Source organism: Heliangelus exortis, chromosome 5, assembly GCF_036169615.1.
Source record: "Heliangelus exortis chromosome 5, bHelExo1.hap1, whole genome shotgun sequence".
NCBI classification, from domain to species: Eukaryota; Metazoa; Chordata; class Aves; order Apodiformes; family Trochilidae; genus Heliangelus; species Heliangelus exortis.
In genome coordinates this window covers 885138-904363 of record NC_092426.1, presented here as the reverse complement: position 1 = coordinate 904363, position 19226 = coordinate 885138, and the positions used below count along the sequence as shown (strand labels likewise).

General features: G+C 48.7%; 1 protein-coding gene across 1 annotated transcript; it reads left to right on the top strand.

The window, feature by feature from the left end:
- The first annotated feature begins 821 nt into the window (after positions 1–821).
- On the top strand, positions 822–18539 carry MIS18BP1 (MIS18 binding protein 1). Its single transcript, XM_071745087.1, has 16 exons — positions 822–1687; positions 2704–2844; positions 3884–4392; positions 5699–5775; positions 7650–7780; positions 8885–8975; positions 9384–9547; positions 10124–10284; positions 10499–10607; positions 11312–12191; positions 14023–14195; positions 15259–15401; positions 16461–16618; positions 17201–17285; positions 17791–17848; positions 18044–18539. Exons 1-16 carry the CDS (start codon positions 952–954, stop codon positions 18136–18138), a joined length of 3711 nt encoding a protein of 1236 aa, XP_071601188.1. The 5' UTR covers positions 822–951; the 3' UTR covers positions 18139–18539.
- Positions 18540–19226: the final 687 nt, after the last annotated feature.

The window sequence follows — 19226 nt, the reverse complement described above, 5'->3', positions numbered from 1 at the left end:
AGTGTTTCCCCCCGCCTAACGCTGAGTGTTTCCCCCCGCCTAACGCTGAGTGTTTCCCCGCCTAACGCTGAGGCTGCCGCGCTCCCTTAGCGCTCCCGCGCTGCTCGCCGCTCACTGGGCACGGCTCAGGGGCTTTCACACGAGACACGGCGGTCACCGGCAGCTCAGATCCCACTGCTGCCGCCACACCGGCACGGAGGGAGGCGGGGAGCCCCGCAGGGAGCCCCACAAGGAGCTAGGAGCGGGGCATGGAGCCCCGCCTGGAGCCGGGCGCGGCCTCCTCTGTGCCCTCCCCTCTCCGCCCCCTTAGCCACTAACGGCCGCCCTCGCGCCCGCCCCCCTTGCTGTGCAGGGCTGAACCACTCCTCGAAGAGGTGGGGGTGTGATCATCCCCCTCAATGCCGTTCTGCCAGTCCCCCCCTGCGCCCCGCCCCGTGTCCCCCCCTCCGCACCCCATCCCGATTGGCACCGCCCAGCCGGGCAGTGACGCGAGGCCTCTCGCAGCCAATCCGGGCGTTGGCGCCTGCGCTCAAATTTTCTGTCAGCAATGGCCGCCGGGCGCGCGGGGCCGGGCGCTGCCCGCCTCTGAGGGACCCCGGGAGAGAGCTGGGATCCCCGCGACCACCCCCCTGAGGGCACCGCCAGCACCGCCCTGAGAGGATCCCCGCGACCACCCCCCTGAGGGCACCCCCAGCACCGCCCTGAGAGGATCCCCGCGACCACCCCCCTGAGGGGACCCCGGGAGAGAGCTGGGAGCCCAGCACCGCTCTGAGGGGACCGCGACCACCACCACCGCCGTGAGGGGACAGTTCCCGCCGCCCTGAGGGGACCGCGACCACCATCGCCGCCGTGAGGGGCCGAGGGCACCGCCGCCCTGAGGGGACAGTTCCCGCCGCCCTGAGGGGACCCCCAGCTCCGCGGTGAGTCGGTCGCACCGAAACCGTCGCCAAAATGATCATGACCCCCGCTCGGTGCCGCGGAAAGCTGCCGTTCCGTTCGGTGCCCCTCGACAGCCTCCCCTCCCACACGCTGACCCCCATAAAGCTCCTGATAGATCGGGACCCCGGGGAGAGCCGTCCCGGGAGGCCGGCGGCTGGCAGCCTCTTCCATTCCACGCTGCTGGCGGGCAGCAGGGGCGGCGAGGAGCTGCTGGATGTCAGCGAGATCCAGGCAGACACCGAGCGGCGGCAGGGACAGCCCGGGCCCCGAGCGGGACAGCCCCGGCCCTGGCCCAGGCCGGGAGAACCGGAGCGGCGGGCGGGAGAGCCCTGGCCCAGGCCCAGGCCCGGAGAACCGGAGCGGCGGACGGGAGAGCCCTGGCCCAGACCGGGAGAACCGGAGCGGCGGATGGGAGAGCCCTGGCCCAGGCCCGGAGAACCGGAGCGGCGGGCGGGCGATGCGGAGTGGCCGGCAGCCCAGCCCTGGCCCCAGGGTGCGGCTCTGCTTCATCCCGGGCTGAAGCGAGCGGCCTGCGAGCCTCCCGAGCAGGAGTCCCCGGCCAAGATCTTCCAGCGGATGAAAGCCCGGGCCCTGCACAAGAGGTCGGCACCGCCGAGCAGCTACAAGACCGACCCGATCCTCACCCCCGATTTGGCGGAGCGGGGGCAAAGGCAGCAGAAACCTATCCAGACAGAAGCTCGGCAGAGACCCGCTGAGGGGCCGGATGGGGATATCCAGCCAAAAAAAGGTTTGTTCCGTTGCTTCTTTGGGATATCTGTCTCGTATTTAACCCTAGCTTGGTGAAACTTCCTCTGCATTTCACTTAGAGTTTTTTCAGGGTCTGGAAAAAAACAGTGCGTGTACATAGGTGTAAAAAAATATTGGTACTGGTACTGATCTTCCTTCAGAACTTTGGGATTTAAAAAAAATATTGGATGGGGTTTTTTAGTACTAAAAATGTCCCACGTGTCTGTACCACAGCTGATCTTACCTCACAGGAATCACTTCTGTGGTATTTACTCTCTTTCTTGCTCAGTCAGGTTTTAACTTCTCATTTTGTTCTGATTGGGGATGGGACTGACTCTACACCATGAGCTTAAAAAAAGCAGAGAACTGCACTTATAGCTAAAAAAAATCAAAACGATTACTTTAACTACTCCCTGAAGTTGATATAGAAGTGAAAAAGGTTGGTGGAAGAGTCGTTTGGGCTTTGAAATCCTAGGGTATTTTCCTTGGCAGTCTGCTCTGATGGCTTTTCCAGATCATCTGTTGGCTAAAGGGGAAATTGCCAGCACTGTGTCCTCCTGGGAAGGTACCATAGGTGCTACCAGTGTGTGGGAATTACATGCATTCCCTCCACAGGAATATGTGCATTCCTGTACTAAACTTTTATCCAGTTTTGGGTGGGGGGTTATGACCCAGGGGTGGGAGATGCCCCATCCCTGGAAACATTCAGGGTCAGATTAGGGTTCTGAGCAACCTGATCTGGCTGGAGATGTCCCTGCTCACTGCAGGAGGGTTTAAATCTTCTTCCCAATCCATTCTGCCATTTTTATGAAAAAGGAAAGCTCCTAAAATTTTACTGCACTTCCCAGAGGTCTCTTGATGCCCTTGCATCCTCCCATCACACGCTGATGGGGTGTCACAACTTCAGTACCAGTGGAATTTTGTACCTTACCAGATTTGTACTTTGCTTCTCCCGCCCTCCAGGTGAAAGTGGTTTTCTTCCCACAAATTCAAGGATTTTCCTGTATTGTTTTCCAGGCTTACTTGGCATGGGGGCTCTCAAGCCCCAAGCCATAGGAGCACTTGCCACAGACCCTCTGGTACGGGAGTCCCCTCAGAAATTCTTCTTGCGCATGAAGCGTAAACTGCAGCAGCAGCAGCAGCAGCAGCAGCAGCAAGGTACTTGGTATTGCTCTTTAAAACACCTCCAAAGTGTGACTTCAGGCTTTCTGCTCTTGCAATCTCTCGTGTCCTTCCTCAGGGTATCATTATTTCCTTATGGTCTGCACACAGGGGAAAAATAGAGGCAGAAATCTGCCCGGCTGCCTTTCCCAGCCTGGAGTGGCATTGGACTGGGCTGAACTGTGGTTTAGGGCTGTGGCCTTCACACCATCAGTCCACCTCCATCTCCCCTGACAGAGAAAGCCATTTGCCCCCAGGCTTCCTGTGTGCTGAGCTCTTTAGAGACTAGAGGAGCAGGAAACTTGGTGGAAAACACCTAAACCTCTTTTTTGTTGGTTCCTTTTTTTTTTTCCCCTCCTTATCTGCTAACTTTTAATACATGAAAAGGTTTGGTTCTATGAGAAACTCTTGCATTTTCATTTTTCTCCATATTGTTACTTGATAGCAAACCTGCATATGCTTGTGTCCTGTAATTCAGTTCTGAAAATGCAGATGGAGACAGTGATACATGCCAGTCTGAGCAGTGTTCAACACTGAACTGATCTGAAAACTCAAGCCCCAATGCTTGTAGCTCCTCCTGTAGCAGCAGCATGACAAGAAATCCAGACTCGAAGTTCAGAAAGACAGAAATATTTAAAATTTCAGGTTTTGTGAAAACAGATTTTTTTTTTCTGTGCGAGGAGGATTCTTGAAAGGAAAGACAGGAAGAGTGGTGAAAGATGTAGTGTTAATAGATAGGTGTGTGTGCATCAGCTTGGTTGTGGGGGTCAGAGGGATATCTGTGTCTTTAACAGCAGGGGTTGTTATCTGGCAGTGAGGAAAAGCTAGTCCAAAGAAATTGAAGGAATGGGTTGCTGTGAAGATCAAGGACTGAAATAGGCAGTGCTTTCACAGTTACTGCAGTGCCCATCAATACCTCCTCCTCTTAATAAAACAGAGCTAACTTTATGAATGTATTTTATTAGTTCTGAGATTACCTCTAATTTCTTTGTTGTTCTTTTTCTTCTTGTGTGTGTTTTTTCTTTTCAATGGGCAGCTCCAACACCTTCAAACCAAATCATGCAGAGCATTCCTCCTCCCACAACTACAGAAGTGCCAGCAGCCAGATCTGCTTTTGCTGAGCAGCTCAGGAATCATGGTACAGAGTGTGTGGCCCCTGATAAGGATGGTCAGGATGAGTTCCTAGTGGAATCCATGGATGCTGATGATGAGATGTCTGTAAACACAGTGATTAGTTCTGTGAATGTAAACCTGGCCCCTCTTAAAAAGGGGGGCCAGTTACAAGAAAGGTGGGGAAATGGAAAAGCCCAGCATACTGAACTTTATCAAGACAGAAGAGAGTTACAGCCAAAGCATAATCAAGCTGCTCCCCACGTGGGAAAGATTCTGGAGACCAATTCTGAGAAGGTTTCGCAGCACATCCATGACATTATGTTCTCTCCTCCCAAAATTCACATCCCAAGGAAGCAAAAGCCCAAAGAAAGCTCTAATGTCCCTTTGGATATACGTCCTACAGATCAAGGTGCTGACAAAGCAGACAAAGAGGTGGGATAACTTAATACTTCAGGGCACCTGATATATTCCTGTGGGCTGCTTATGGTTGTGATTTATTTTTTTCAGAAGTAATGTCCACCCAGAAGAGAATAAACTGTTATTTTATCACATTGTGCTGGGCAGCAGTTGTTTGTCAGCACTTTACCATCAACAGGTTTTCTTTTTTTCCTGCATTCCAAGATGACAAAGTTCAGGGAGGGTTTTGTTGTGTGGGGTTTTTAAGTTTTGGTTGTTTTTGTTGTTTTTTTTTTATAAAAGCAAGGCTTTTGTTTTAGTAGTCACAAGCCACAGTATGGGCTGTAAGAGTTCCTACCTGAAGAAACCTCCCAGGTCCTCTCTTTAATGTGTTAATTTCCATGGGCTGCTATCACGGACCTGAAACAAATCCCTGGCCAACCCAGCTCTTGGCTGTGGAGGCAAAGCCAAGGAGGAGAGATCTGCCCCAGCTGGGGGTGGTTCTGAAGTAATTGAGTCCCTACAGCTGATAGTGGGGGAGAGTCTTGGCTTTCCTGCAGGGGATCCAATCCTGTGTTGGATTAATTGGGACAAGAATCTTGTACCTGCCAGGTCCCTTTTCCTCAGCCAGGGTAAAATTGTTGGCAGCATCTTCAGTGATCCATGGGCTGATGGTCAAAAGGCCAGCAGAATTTAAGAGAAGATCTGGAGTTCATCAGCTGAAGTTGTGAGGAGTTCCTGGTGTTAAAATGTTGCTTGTTGAGAAGTTTTTTAAGAACAAAGTCTTAGCTTTCACACAGTTTCCTGAACTCCACCTCCAGCACCTGAGCTGCTGGATGTTTAATTCCTGCAGCTGCACAAGTGCCAGCACTTTGCAGTGTCAGACAGAGCCACTTTAATGACATCCAAATTTTCACTGTAATGTAGCTAATAAATACAATTCATTTTTTCATGGCTAGTTGGTTTTTTTCTGAACAGCACGAGAGGACAGATGACAAAGTACAAGAGGTATGGCATGGTGTTGCTATTTTTTTGTGAGGAGCTTTTTTTGATTGGTTAGAAGTCTTGGCCAATGGCTTTGTGTCTGAAGGTCAATATTAAACAGCTTAAAATTCTCTCTAATGTAAATTCCTCTCTTTATTTATGCATTAGATTCCAGCTTGATTATGCTTCAACATTCATGTGTATAATGGTGGTTTTCAGTTCTTCTGGTCTGGAGCATGCTGCCTGAATATGTTCTGAAGTAGTGATGGGGCAGTTAATGTTTTTGCTGATGCCTTGGTGATGTTTCACAGCTTAGTCTGATTTAAAAATGACCTTTTTTTTCTTTTTTTGGTAACAGAAAACTATCTGCCTAACCAGTTGGAGAATTAAAGTGATGGATGATAACTCTGCAATCTATGTTGAAGGAAAACGGAAGTAAGGAGAAGTTTTCTGGTTGCAATGCAATGTGACACTTGTTGGTGAGCTTTCAGCACCTCAGCTGGGAAGGGAAAACCCCCTGTGCCTGGCTGAGCAGCTCAAACTGGTGGCCTGGGTCTATGCTGGGAACTGCAGTGCTTTCTCACACACTTGTGTCACTTTCCTCCCCAGCCCCAGGGAACACAGCCCCTGGAATGATCCTTACACTCCTGAATTTTTTAAAACACCTTCTGCCTAAGCACATGGGGCCCTTTGCAGGGTCAGAGCTCTGGGGGGTGAGGGACTGCAGGGCTGGAGGCTGAGCTGGGGCAGGAGGAGCTCTGGCTCTCCTGGGTTAGGTGGCCATGGGAGCTGCATTTCCATGGAACTTACTTACCCTTTGATAAATACAAAGGGATGCTCTGGTTTGAACTTCTTATCAAGGAAGAGGTAAATTCCTGCAGGTGTGCCAAGGGTGCTTACATACAGCAAACTGCTGGTCAAATAATTATTTCAAAGTCCAATCCCAAGCCAGTCAAAGAGTAACAAAGACAAATGTGTCTGTCTAGTAGGTCCTTCCAAACTGGTGCTGACCCAGGAGCTGATGAGCTTCTACTTCCTTTCACACATTTCTGTTCTGTGGGCTTGAACACCCTGGGGCAGACTGCCACCAGCCTTCTGCTCCTGCCACACCACTTGTGGTGACACTGTTACTCCTACAGCTGTATGGTGAACCAGGGCTGATCCACCAGAAACTCTGCAGGATTCTCAGTTAAGTTTTTGGTCAGGTTGGATTCCAACAGCTGGATCAGGAAAAGGGGTGTCAGAGCAAAGGAGGGATTTGGTTTGCAACAAAGATGTTTGAAGACATTGTGAAAACACCCTTGAAGAAAAGTATTCTACTCTTGCTGTAGGTAGTAACTACTTAAAACACAGTTTCTCCTGAAAGCTCAGCACCTCCCTCACAGCCCCAGCAGTGTGAAGGGCAGTAATTCCATGTGCTCTGGGTGCTGACAGGAGGCTCCATGACTCCTGGTAGGATTTGTGCTAGGAACTGACACTTGTTTCCTGGCTGTACACTAACAACTGGGCTCTCATTTTGCACCCTTCACTGCTAACACCAAACTCCATGTGCCTTGCTGTGTGTCTGCATGCTGCTGGCACACCAGATACTTCTTTGCCCTGTAGACCTTCTGATGTGGCTTCTGTTAACATTTAGTGACCAGTTAAGCAGTTGCATGTTTTAATTGTTATCTTTAATTGTCCTTGATTTTGGTCTGTGATTTGGTGTGTTCATCACTGTTGTAAAAATACATTAAAAATGACCCCAAAACCAAAAAATAAATTAAAAAAAACCCCTAACTTTCTAGATTTTCCACTTTAATGCTTGGGCCTGATTTTTGTTTCCCTTAAGTAATTCCCTTAGTAATTTTTTAACAACTCTAATTTTGCACATATTTGGGCTCCTTCTTCACTTGTTCTTGCCTTTAGGTAGGAAGGGTAGAAATAAATATAAAAATCCTATGGAAAATACCCACTTGACCCATCTAGTGGTACTCCTGTAGCTGGTACAGTGTATCAGTGCAGTAAGGAGCTGGCTGGAGCCCTGTAGCTGCCTTTGCTCCTGCAGCCTGGTGTCAGGCTGATGCTGTCTGACTGACACTTGCAGCAGCTGACGTGTTCATTCTGCCTCCTGCTCAGGCAGTAACAAGCCCAGAACCCTTTCTCTTCCAAGCTAAGAACACCCAGCACACCCTGCCAGTATCTCTCTTGCTCATAAAATATGTAACCCCGCCAGCCTCACGTGGAACATCAATATTCTGTTTTGTAAAGCCTCCTTCTGTGAAAGCAGTGTTTGATTTCTGTTCCTCCTGTTGTCTGTCCTTGCTCAGAGACAGGAGCTGCCAGCCCTGGCACAGCACTGCCATCACGGAACGCCTGGCCTACAACCAAGTGAAAACAGCATCTGGCAGCATCTACCTGCTCCAGGGAAATATGGACATAGCTGCCATGAGGAAAGAGGGTAAGGAGAGGATTCCTGGTGTAACACTGCCAGCTGCTGGGAGATCCTGCTGGGGCCAGTGACTTGTCTTGCCCTGGTGGCTGGGCTGGGTGGATATTCAGCCATCAGATTCCCACTGCTCTGCACTGCCCTTTGTGGCTGGAGCTTCCAGGGGCTGCAGTTACAGGGGAGAGTGTCAGAGCATGAGGCTTCTTTTAAAGAAACTGCTTTTTGTCAGGGCTGCCTTTATGTATTTTTTGTCAATATTTTGGCATTTAAATGGCACCAGGACGTTCAGTTGGGGTTTCTACACTACTGAAATTGCTCTGGTGTTCACATTCTCTTTGTAACTTATTACTGAGTGATTAATCACCAGCTCTGCAACACTGCATGGTGTTTCTGGAGGCAGATTAGTTACACTGTCAGTGCTTTACAATTTAGTAAACTGGAACATCTTTACTGCCTAGGTGGTACATGATACCAAACCCAGCAAAGCTTCCTGCTTCAGCTTGTTCTGAAGCACGTGGGATTTTAAAGGAGATTTAATTAGCACACAGAGTTAAAGCTAGGCCAGGCTGGATTCTGTCTTGCTTCATGTGCACCCTCTGTCATGCTCACCAGGGAGTGAGGTGCCATGCTGGTGCTTAGGGGCAGCTCTGGGAGGGGAGGATATCTGGGTTAATGCACTTCATCACCCTCCTCACACTCTGCTGTCTCAGGCCCAGCACAAGGAATTCAAAGATGTTTCTGTGGCCTTAATTTTTACTTCTCATTTGCACAACTGGGATGCATTCTGATAAAAGCCTGACTTGACTACTTTCCAAGTTTTTTGATCAGTTCCTCTGCTAAATACTTACAGTTGTTTTTATTTTAATATTCTGAGAAGGAAAGGGGACAGTGAGAGACTTCTCTGAGTGGCTCAAGAACTGCAGAGGTTTCCTAAGCTTAAGAGTGGCTGATTTTCTGTTCAGTAAAAAGTTCTTTAACTGGGACAACCTGTCTGTCACCATGTTGGGAACTTCTGAGGTACTTCCAAAACTACAGTTGTGTACCAGACATTATTTCTACCCTTTGTGACTAGAAGTGTTGTTCAGCTGCTGTTAATGCTGCTTGTGTTCCAAACAGGATTTCCCTACCGCTTCATCAAAAGATTTACATATGGGTTTTCCAGAAAGTGGAAGGAATATGTGGAGGCATTTCTTGAGGAAAAGAGAAGGTAATTTCCAGGAGATTCCATTTCATGGCAACGTTCTCTAGGGATGTGTTGAGATTGTGCTTTTTCAGAATACTACACCAGAGAGGTGTAGAAGATTGCAGATGTGTGCATGAAAACTGTGTTCCAGGCAAACCCTGCTCTTGGCTTTGGAAGGTCACCCTTTACCTTTCTTCACTGTACTGCCCTGGTACCTTTGTACCCTTTACCATTCTTCTGCCTTGGTTTTGTTCCACTGGTTACAGAGCCTTGGGCAGGAGCAAAGGGTTCCCTGGGGTGGTGTCTGTATGAGTACAGCTGCACCCTGCTGCTGGGCTCTGCTCAGATGAGGAGATGGCCAAGTTAATGTGTTGCTAAAGGACAACTTCTTCAGGGGTTTATTGTTTCTCTCCTTAAAATCCAACCCATCAGGAAAGAAGAAAAACAAAATATAAGTGAGGATGGAAACGAAGACAGCAACACCATGGTGGATACAGATGTGCAGAAGACTACAAAAGACTCAGCAAGAAATGTAAAGAAACCTGAAACCAGAAACACCACCTATGAAGTCTCACCTAGGAATGATGAAAATGCTTGTGGGTATTTAATAATTCTGTTCTTTGGGTTTTGGTTTTAGCTGTTTTCCCTAACAAAAGATGTCCATGTTTATTTTATGATGTTTATTTTATGGCATCTTAATGTCTTTGCCACAGCTGAGGCACAGAGCATGATAACAACTGGGGATGGAGGGAACGGATGTGGAAAAATCCATTAGTTGGCTCTCCAGTTGGTTTCTATTTTTTTCTCATTGCAGTCAGCATTTGTTCCACATCAGAACTTTTCTGCTTCTCTTTTATGACACTTACAGTACTTACAGCCTTCTAAACAGAGTAAAATTTTAAGTTCTCAACAGTAAATTCTATAATTAAAAGATTATGACTAAAAGATTATGATTAGAAGATAATCAAAAAAGATGATGACTTCAACCATGCTGAGGTCTCCTTATTTCTAACCTGAGCACTCTTGAACATAAACTTTTAGTAAGTTCCATATTCTCCATATAGTCAGTATGGACGAGCTGGTTTCAATCCAGCAGCACTCCTGTGCCTGTCAGGTGTGCAAAGGTGGCTTTCCAGTGCAGCCTGTGGGACAGAGCTGTGTTTGATTTGCAGATACAACCCCACAGCACAGCTCCGTGCTGGGTAACGGGGTTTACACGCGCAGCGGCCGCCACGTCCGACCTCCACTCAACTTCTGGTGTGGGGAACGTGAATTTGTGGATCAGGAGCTCAATGTCACCATAGAACAAGGTGGAATTGATTACCTGAGCAGGGTAAGATGCTTTTGCCTGTTGTTAATCAAAGCTGCTTGAGTGGCTTTGCAGCCTGCATGTATATAAACACCTGTGCTCAGCAAAAGAGCACTTCAGTAGATCCTGGGCGATGCAGGTGACTTAAATCTACCCCTCCTGTAAACATCTGGCTTTTTTGGGGGGCTTGATATGTAATGTCTTTCAGAAGTTTAGACTAAATTGGTTTGTTTTGAAGTTGTATACTAGTGAAAACTCCCAAAGACAGACCAGTTCTATCTCTAAGAAGACTGAAGGAAAGCAGATGATGAAGGCAAGAGAACAAACAACAAAAAGGCAAAGTAAAGGTAAAAACTAGAATTTTTTTTTTTTTTTTTTTCTCAAAGTTACTGACTAGAATAAATGAGATGATGAGTTCTGGGTGCCAGAGCAGCATGGTGATGTCCTGTTAATGCAAAGAAATTGCTAAAATCTTTTACTGGTCAATTGCTTCTTCTATGAAGAATTATCTGAGTAGCATTAGTGCCCTGTTTTACAGCTCCAGATATAACTCTGTTTGTAAGTCACTGCTTTATGTGCATAACAGGAAGATGCAGAGTTGGTTTTGGAAACTGAAAAGGAAAGTTTGTGATATTTTTGACATTTCTGCTCCTGTACTTTGGATCTCTTACCATTGAGAGATTTCTTGTGCCTGTTACATGTGACTTGAGAGAGCCTGAAGAGGAGTTCTCCAGTCCACTGAACTGATTTTAGGTCTCTCAAGATCCTAGGATTTGTCTCTTGAGTGACATTTTGCTGTGTTTTGGAGGGAAGCAGCATTTGATTTATTTTTGTATCCCAGTGAGACATTCAACAGATTCTCTCCTTGTCCTGAGGAGCTCCAGTGTTGTGTTCATGTGGGGAGAGGTGTCTGCAGGTCTCTTCTGACAGTCCCCACAACAGAAAAGAGCTGATGGATCTCAACGAGTGTGGGATGGGCTTTGCTTGCCTGAGAACACAGGAATGATTTACCTCACAATTCCTGATGTTGTGCTGACATCATCTCTTTCAGGAAAAAATTATGAAAAAAAAGTAAGTTCCCAAAGAGAGCCCAAGTCTGCTGGAAGGAAGGAGGCCAGGCACTTCATTTCAGATGATGATGAAAGCAACCCTGCAGTCCCTAATACAAGAACTAAACAAAAGGTTTCTGTTCAGCTGGCTCCCTTAACTACTGATGTGCTAAAAAAACACAACTTTAATAGCAGAACCTCACAAACGACAAAGAAAAAGGGAGGAAGAGAACATGGAGAACAGACTGTGTCTAGGCAGGCTCACAAGTACTCTCTGAGGTCAGCCAACCCCCTTCAAGACAAGCATTTAACAGAAGAATCAGCAAGAAAAGATGAGGAAGAGGAATCCAGTGAAGATATCCCACTGTCTATCAAAAGGAAAATTAAACCTTTATTAAAACAACAGATGCAGAACTCTAAATCTTCCTCTAACAGTGCAAGTTCCCAGGGTGATGCAGACAAGGCCTCCTGGGGACACAGGAGGATAAAACACTCCCCTGCCCCCCATGATGTGCTGCTGGGGGAAAGTGTCCCCACATCCACTGAGGGCTCTGCTTTACCTGAGGGAGAAACCCCTCCTAGTGAGTCTGGTACTTCCCAGCTGCCTGATAAACCAACAAAGACCAGAAACAGAACCAACCCACCCACGTATTTGATTCTAGATGGCACTGAGTCTGAAGGTAGTGGAGAGGAATTCCAAGTGAAAGAAAAGAATTCAAACAGATCTGATAAAAAAAACCCAAACCATAAAGTTTCTAATACTGCTAAGTCTTCAGTGGAGAAATCAAGAGAACCTGAGAGGAAAAATGTGCAGAAATCTCGAGACCTTTTCCAAAGAGCAACAGATGGCTGGACTGAAAAGGAAATACAGAAGCTCTACAGGCAAGTTGTTCATAGAATCATAGAAAGTGAGGGGTTGGAAGGGACCTCAAAAGGTCACAGAGTCCAACCCCCCTGCCAGAGCAGGGTCACCCAGCACAGGACACACAGAACACATCCAGGGGGGGGTTGAATGTCTGCAGGGAAGGGGACTCCACCACCTCCCTGGGCAGCCTGGGCCTCACCCTCATAGTGAAAAAGTTCTTCCTAATATTTATATGGAACCCCTGTGCTCCAGTTTGTACCCATTGCCCCTTGTCCTGTTACCAGTCACCCTGAGAAAAGCTTGGCTCTGTCCTCCTGGCTCTCTCCCTTTACATATTAATAAACATCACTGAGCTCACCCCTCATTCCTCCAGGCTGCAGAGCCCCTCAGCTCCCTCAGCCTTTCCTCACCAGGAGATGTTCCACTCCCTTCACCATCTCTGTGGCTCTGCCCTGGACTCTCTCCAGCAGTTCCCTCTCCTTCTGGAACTGAGGATCCCAGAACTGGACACAAGATTCCAGATGTGGCCTCCCCAGGGCAGAGCAGAGGGGGAGCAGAACCTCTCTGGCCCTACTGACCACCCCCTCCTGATGCCCCCCAGGTGCCATTGGGGCCACCAGGACACATTCCTGGCTCGTGCTCATCCTTCCAGCCACCAGCACCCCCAGGGCCCTTTCCCCAGCCTGTCCTGGTCCCTGGGGTTGTTCCTTCCCAGATGTCAGACTCTCCACTTGCCCTCATTGGAATCCATTCCCTTTCTCCCTGCCCAGCTCTCCAGCCTGCCCAGGTCCCTCTGGATGGCAGCACAGCCTCCTGGGGGTCAGACACTGCTCCCAGCTTTGTGTCACCAGCACTCTTGCTGGCAGGACACTGTTCCCTCATCCAGGCCATCAATAAATAAACTGAATAGCACTGGTCCCAGTACTGACCCTTGGGGGCCTCCACCAGAAACAGACTCCCAGCTGGACTCCATCCCAGTGACTGCCCCTCTCTGGCTTTGCAGAGCAAAGTTTCCCTCAGACATCAGGAGGCTTTAATGTACCTGAGGGCTTGGGTGCTCTGGATTTTTAAGATTCAGTCTCTTTCACCTTATTTAAAAGGTTTCCTTTATATTTTAATTCCCTCTGACAAAATAGTTTTTTTAACTTGATAACAGTATTTGAAACAAAAGAGACAACTGAATATTTTCTAAAATAACTGATAACTGCCTGAGCCACCAGCAGCCCCTGCTCTGCCATCCATGTAAAGTGAGAGAGCACAGATCTTGGGCAAAATCTGGTGAATTTAGTCCTCTACCTGTTTTTGAAAAGCACACACCTAATCATGTCAAAAGTGATTAAAGTTCCTGGCAGTAAAACTGGAAAACACAAGTAGGGAAATAATAATAGGGTAAAAACTTTCATATTTATGATTTTGACATTAAGTCAGAGGTAGGGAATTGTCTCTCCTCATAGGATAAGATGTTAAATATGACAAGCTTATGTATTTAAATGTTTTAAGGGAGAGATTACCTGCTAGAGTGTTTCATTAGTGCATTGTCCAATTACTTAAGCTATAGGGCAGCACTTAACATACATGTTAATGTAAAATATGGCCATTTTATTCCTGGTTTCTTCTAGATTAGAAACCTGAAAAGACATGAGCTTGTGTCTCGGGGTGGAGGGGGCACTGGCTGCAAACGGGGAGGAAATTTACCTTGTAAGGCAGCTGGGAGTTTAAACAGTTCAAATAAATGTTGGGGTGTTTCAGAGCCCAGATGGCATCCGTGCAGGCTCCTCTCCTGGGGGGCAGCTGGTCTGGGGGTGTCCTGCAGGGGTGATGGAGGCTGTGTCTCTGCTCTCTCCACAGGGCTGTTGCTTCCTTCCCCAAGCAGAGGAAAGGCTTCTGGGTGGAGGTGGCCATGGCCGTGGGGTCTCGCTCTGCTGAGGAGTGCCAGCAGAAGTATGGAGAGGAACAAAAGGAAAAAGGGTCAAAAACACAGGCCAAGAAGAAAAGCACTTCAGGGAAACCAGAACAGAAAGGTACTGACACCTTGGTTTGGGTGTTTTTAAGTCATTTTGTTGTCTTTAAGTCGTTTAAGTCGCAGTATTTATTATGCAGTGGGAGATCCAGACATAAACACTCATCAGGGTCCAAGAGGGAAGATGATTATCTATAGTATGGAGAATGATAAATGCCTGGAGTAACAAGAGAGAGGATATTTAATAATTTTCTAGTTTTCAGCATGAGAAAAAGACTTAAGCCAGTTTTGCCAGCTAGGGAAAATAACTGTGGATACCTTCAGAGGCCCTTGGAGGCCTCAGTAGCTACCCAGCTACCTGTAGAGCTGTCTGTCCACAGGGGATACGGGGTGCCTGGGTGCACTAAGGGCACTGTGGAGTAAGAACAACCACCTTACCTTCTCTGGGCCTGGCACTGATGTGCCTGTTGCTGTTTTCTGTCCAGTTCTGAAGTCAGTAACTGCTGTTCACGGAGAGCAAGTTCACCCTGAAGTGAAAGGCACCAGATGCTCAAAGCAGTTATTGAACACCAAAAAGGTGACAATGACCTAGTAAGCACTTAGGTAAGAACAGCCTTTGCCAGCAGCTCCTCCAGCTGGCAGAGACACTGCTCAGCTGGTGGAGGTTGAAGCTTGAAGTGTTAAACTGTGGGCAAAGATGACTCTGGTGATGTTTCTGGGTGATTAAAGCTGTGCATCCATCTCCATTTAAGAGAAAAGCATTAAAATCATATTTTCTGTCCAAACGAGGTGATGCAGGTTACTCACAGCTGCTGGATTTCAGGTGGGAACACTTGGCTCCAGCTCTGCAGCCTCTGTAATGCAGCACAGAGCAGGTGAGGGCAGGAGGTTTCCTGCCCTTGAAGCCAGCAAACTCATTTTGTGCAGGCTTGGCACAGCAGCAGATGGTGAGGCCAAGTGCAGGGCAGCACACTTCTTGTACTTCAGTGTTTCTTCAAAATGTTTGTTGCAGTCACAGAATCTGTGAGACTGAGCAGTATCACAGGCATTGGTGTAGTTAGGAAATTTTAAACCCATGCTACATAACTGATGTCTTAGAGTAACGAATCTGTTGGTTCCTGTAGAGAAGAAAGAGCCAGTTACCATAAATGCCAAGGTGGGAACCTTAAAAAGGAAGCAGCAGATGAGAGATTTCCTGGAGCACTTGCCAAAGGATGACCACGATGACATCTTCACTGCAACCCCTTTTCAGAACAGAAGAGTCAAGGTACAGCTGGGACAAGAGTGGGAAGCACAGCAGTGAGCTTTTCTGGGGGGTGTTTCAAAGGTGTCTCACAGCTCTTGGTAACATCACTCACCAAACCCTGTCTGGGTGCAGTCCTGTGCAGTGTGCTCTGGGTGGGAGAGTTGGAGCAGATGATCTCTAGAGATCCATCCCAGCTCTGATAGTTACCTGATTCTGTATCCCAGAAACCCTGTTTTTGCTGAGGGGTTTTTCAGGGCACTCCTCTTTGGTCAAACACAGTGATTCAAAAGGATTCTCCTTTTTTTAAAATCCACTGTGCCTAGCTTGGGCTGTGCAGAAGAAACCAACCTCCTGTGTTGTGCACAGTGAGAGATAGAGCTATGGAGGGAAATTCCAGGTATTTAGGAGTCATGGGCTGAATTCCCCTTCCATGAATGAGTCCAGCCCCTCCTGGAACCTGTACTGACTGTTCACAGCTGCCTGTGCTAAGTTCCAGACCCAAGTTCTTTGCTGAGTGAAGAATCATCATCTCTAATTTGTTCTGAACTTGAGTCTTGTGGGGAAGAGCCAGCAAACTGTCCCTGTCCCCATTCACCCCTGATGCCAGTTACAGCTGTGTGTGTGTCCCAGGCCCTGCTGGGACCAGCAGCTCACTAGAGTAATCCTGAAATCCTCCTTCTGAGTAGTGATGGTCAGCTTTGAGCTTGCAATTTTAATCAGAAATAATGTTTTGAATGTTTAGGCAGAAAAAGACAGCAAAATGTTGGGTGTCAGCAGGGAGGAGGCAGGAGGCAGGGTTTGGCTGCCAGGTTGAGTCCTCACACTCTGGGCACCTTGCTGGCTTCTGGGGCTCAAGAGGGAAATTGTGGAGTCAAAACCCAACAGAAAGGAGGAAGGGGATGGACTGAGTGCTGAGTGAGGAGAGAGCAGAGAGCCTGGAACTCCTCCCTGTGGGGACGAGGGACAGAAGGAAGGTTCAGAGTTGTGAGGAGCACGTGTCCACTCAGCCCCTGGGGTCCCTTCTGGGCAGGTTTGTGTCTAGCAGGGCAGGGCACTGATTGCTCTCGTGTGGCTTTGTAGCTCCCAACGTTCTGGAGAAGCCAAGATGATGATGATGATGATGATGATGCCTTTGCACTTACGGACAACCCCATCACCCCTTCCTCAGCTGTCTTCCCACCAGTGAAAACCCCACAGTGTGAGCATATCAGCCCTGGTATGCTGGTACCCATCAACAGGTAGGAACCCATCCAGCTGCTCCTCTGCTAACCTTTTCCTTTCTCCTCACAAAGGTTTTTTTTTTTTAATCTTCTGAGAAAGATCACCCTTGGAACTGGGACACCAGTTCAGTCCCAGACTTGGCACATGCAGGGTAAATCCCACAGGCCTGGAGGGGTCTGTTTGCTGTGACAGTGTGAGCAGCCACACACACAGTGCCACTCACACACCCTGGCACTCCTGGAGAGGGCCCTGGTTCAGGCTGCAGCCTCAGGGAAGCTTTGTCTGCTCAGTTTCAGTCTTGACCCATCAGGTGCTTCAGGCTTTACTGAACCAAACTTCAGTCATGCCAAGAGGCATTTTGTCTCAGGGGCAAGAGATGAGCTTCCTCTGGGAAGGCAAGGAAGCTTTGTCTGATCTTTGCATGAGGAGTGGTAGCAGGTGGTCTGTGGTGGTCAGAGTCCTCCCAGAGCTGCTGGGGTTTTATTTGACCAGCAATGCTTTTAATGTCCGTGCTAACTTTCTTTTGGAATTAGAGCTGTGTAATGCCTTTATCTGTGTCCAGCACCCAGTGATCCTCACCTGCTCCCTTCCACCTGCAGGAATGATTGTGACAAACATGTCTTCAGAATGCAGAAGAAGACCCAGGGCAGCAGAGGCACCTGGGACAACGTCAGGAAGACAATGGTAATGATGATGTCCTGGGATGTGGCCTTAGCTCCACCTTTCCCAGGCTGTGCTGAGCAGCAGGCAGAACCATCTGGTACCTGCTTGTCTAGGAGAAAACTTCTGCTTGTCAGAAAAGAGCTGCTTCTTGTCAGGGTGGAATATGTTGCTTTTCTTAGGGAATTTGTGACTGCCCTTGAATTCTGTGATCTTTGGGTACATAAAGGTCCTGTTGCATTCTACAGAGTGGGAAGGGAAACCAAGTGTGCATTCAGGGATGCCTGATAGGGGAGGAGGTGTGTATTCCCACACTATCCTGGGATTTGCTGTTCTGCCTTTTCCATGGAAAGCTGAGATCCGAGGCACAGAAAGCCAGCTGGTGCCTCCAGTGGAGCACAAGCATTTGTGGCAGTAGAAGAGTTGACACTGTGGGACAGTGACAGGGTGACAGTTCCAGTGTCAGAGCCTGTGCAGGTTTCCCCCCAAGCTGTGCTGAGGCTCCTCTGCTTTCTCTCCTCTCTTCCAGGCTGGAGGACTGCTGGGGACCCCAGCTTCACACAGAACCAAGTTCAGTCAGGACACCAGTGAGTGCTCTGGGTTTCTCCCTCTCCCCTTCACTTCCTTTCACATCACTGGGGGCTTCCCGGGTGCCCACCCCCTGGGGGGTCCAGGAATTTTTCCAGGCTGTTTCTCACAAACACCTCTGCTCTCTGGAGCCTGTGGGGTGGCTGCTGAAGCCCAGGCACCCACTGCCTCTCCTCTCCTTGTCCTTGCTGCAGGGGTGGTGCAGAGCCCTGCTGTGGGGAAGCTCTTTGTGGCTGATGCTGTGGATTCATCAGAGGAAGAAGAGGCCGATTCCTACTGCTCCATTTAGTGACCTCTGGGCTTCTACCACATCGTGTCAAGTGAAGGGCTTTGGCTGCTGCTCCTGTGCAGTTTGCAAACCCTTCCCTGCTCTGTTTTTATGTGTTTTAACACCCCTCTCATCTTGCTGCCTCTCCAATGTTTGTCACTTTCCACCTGTACCCAATGGCACTTCCTGTGCAGGCTCCTGCTTTCCCTTGCCCTGGTTCTCATGGGAGAGGGAGAAATGTACTCAGGTAACAACTGCAGGCCTGGACTCATTTTAAGGTAAAACATCTTTTTGAAGTATGTCTGTACAATAAATTGGATGGTACAGTCTGTAAATAATTGGAATTGCTTTTTAATTTCCTCTACTACGAGTATGAGTTTTTCCATTTCCTTAATGTAATAAAAAAGGCCACACTTCTTTTACTCATGTATGGATCAGACTCTTTGGGGGGAGAGGAGCAGGAGTCACAAACTGGCCCTTGGTTTTGTTTCAGTGACCTGAGCTGGAACCTTTTCACCATCCTTTTTTTTTTTTTTAAGACACAAATGGCTGCCACCAGCCTGCTCTGTTAGACCCACACCCCTCCCAAGCTCTCAGCAAGGTTCTGTGGCACAGCCTGGGTCTGGACACACTGCAGAAATGGGAAGGAAGGAGTGAAAATAAAAAGTTCTTTGAGCAGGCAGCCACAGTGTGGCAGCAGCGGGCTGCAGCCTGGCCCAGCAGCCACCGGGGGTGTCACCTCCACCTCCAGCCAGAGCAGGAGGGGAAGGGGCAGCCGTGGTCCCCGGGCTGAGCCCAGGAGAAGCAGCTCTGAGCCCCCCCGGGCCCATCCATCTCTTCACACCTAGTGACTGCACCCAGCAGTGTTCTGAGGAGTGTCTGACACTCTCCTGCAGGAAGGCACCATCCCCTGTCACTGCCTTTCTGCTTAAGCCCCAAAGCTTCACTTTGCCCAAACAGCCTCATTTTTACAGTAGTTTCAGAATGTCTCTGTCCCCAGGGCCCTTCTCCCCGTGCCAGCAGCCCCGATGTGCTGGGGGAAGCAGAGGGGTGCAAGTGGGCACTGGGGCCACAGCCTTGTGTGAGGTGACAAACAGCATGCCAAAAGC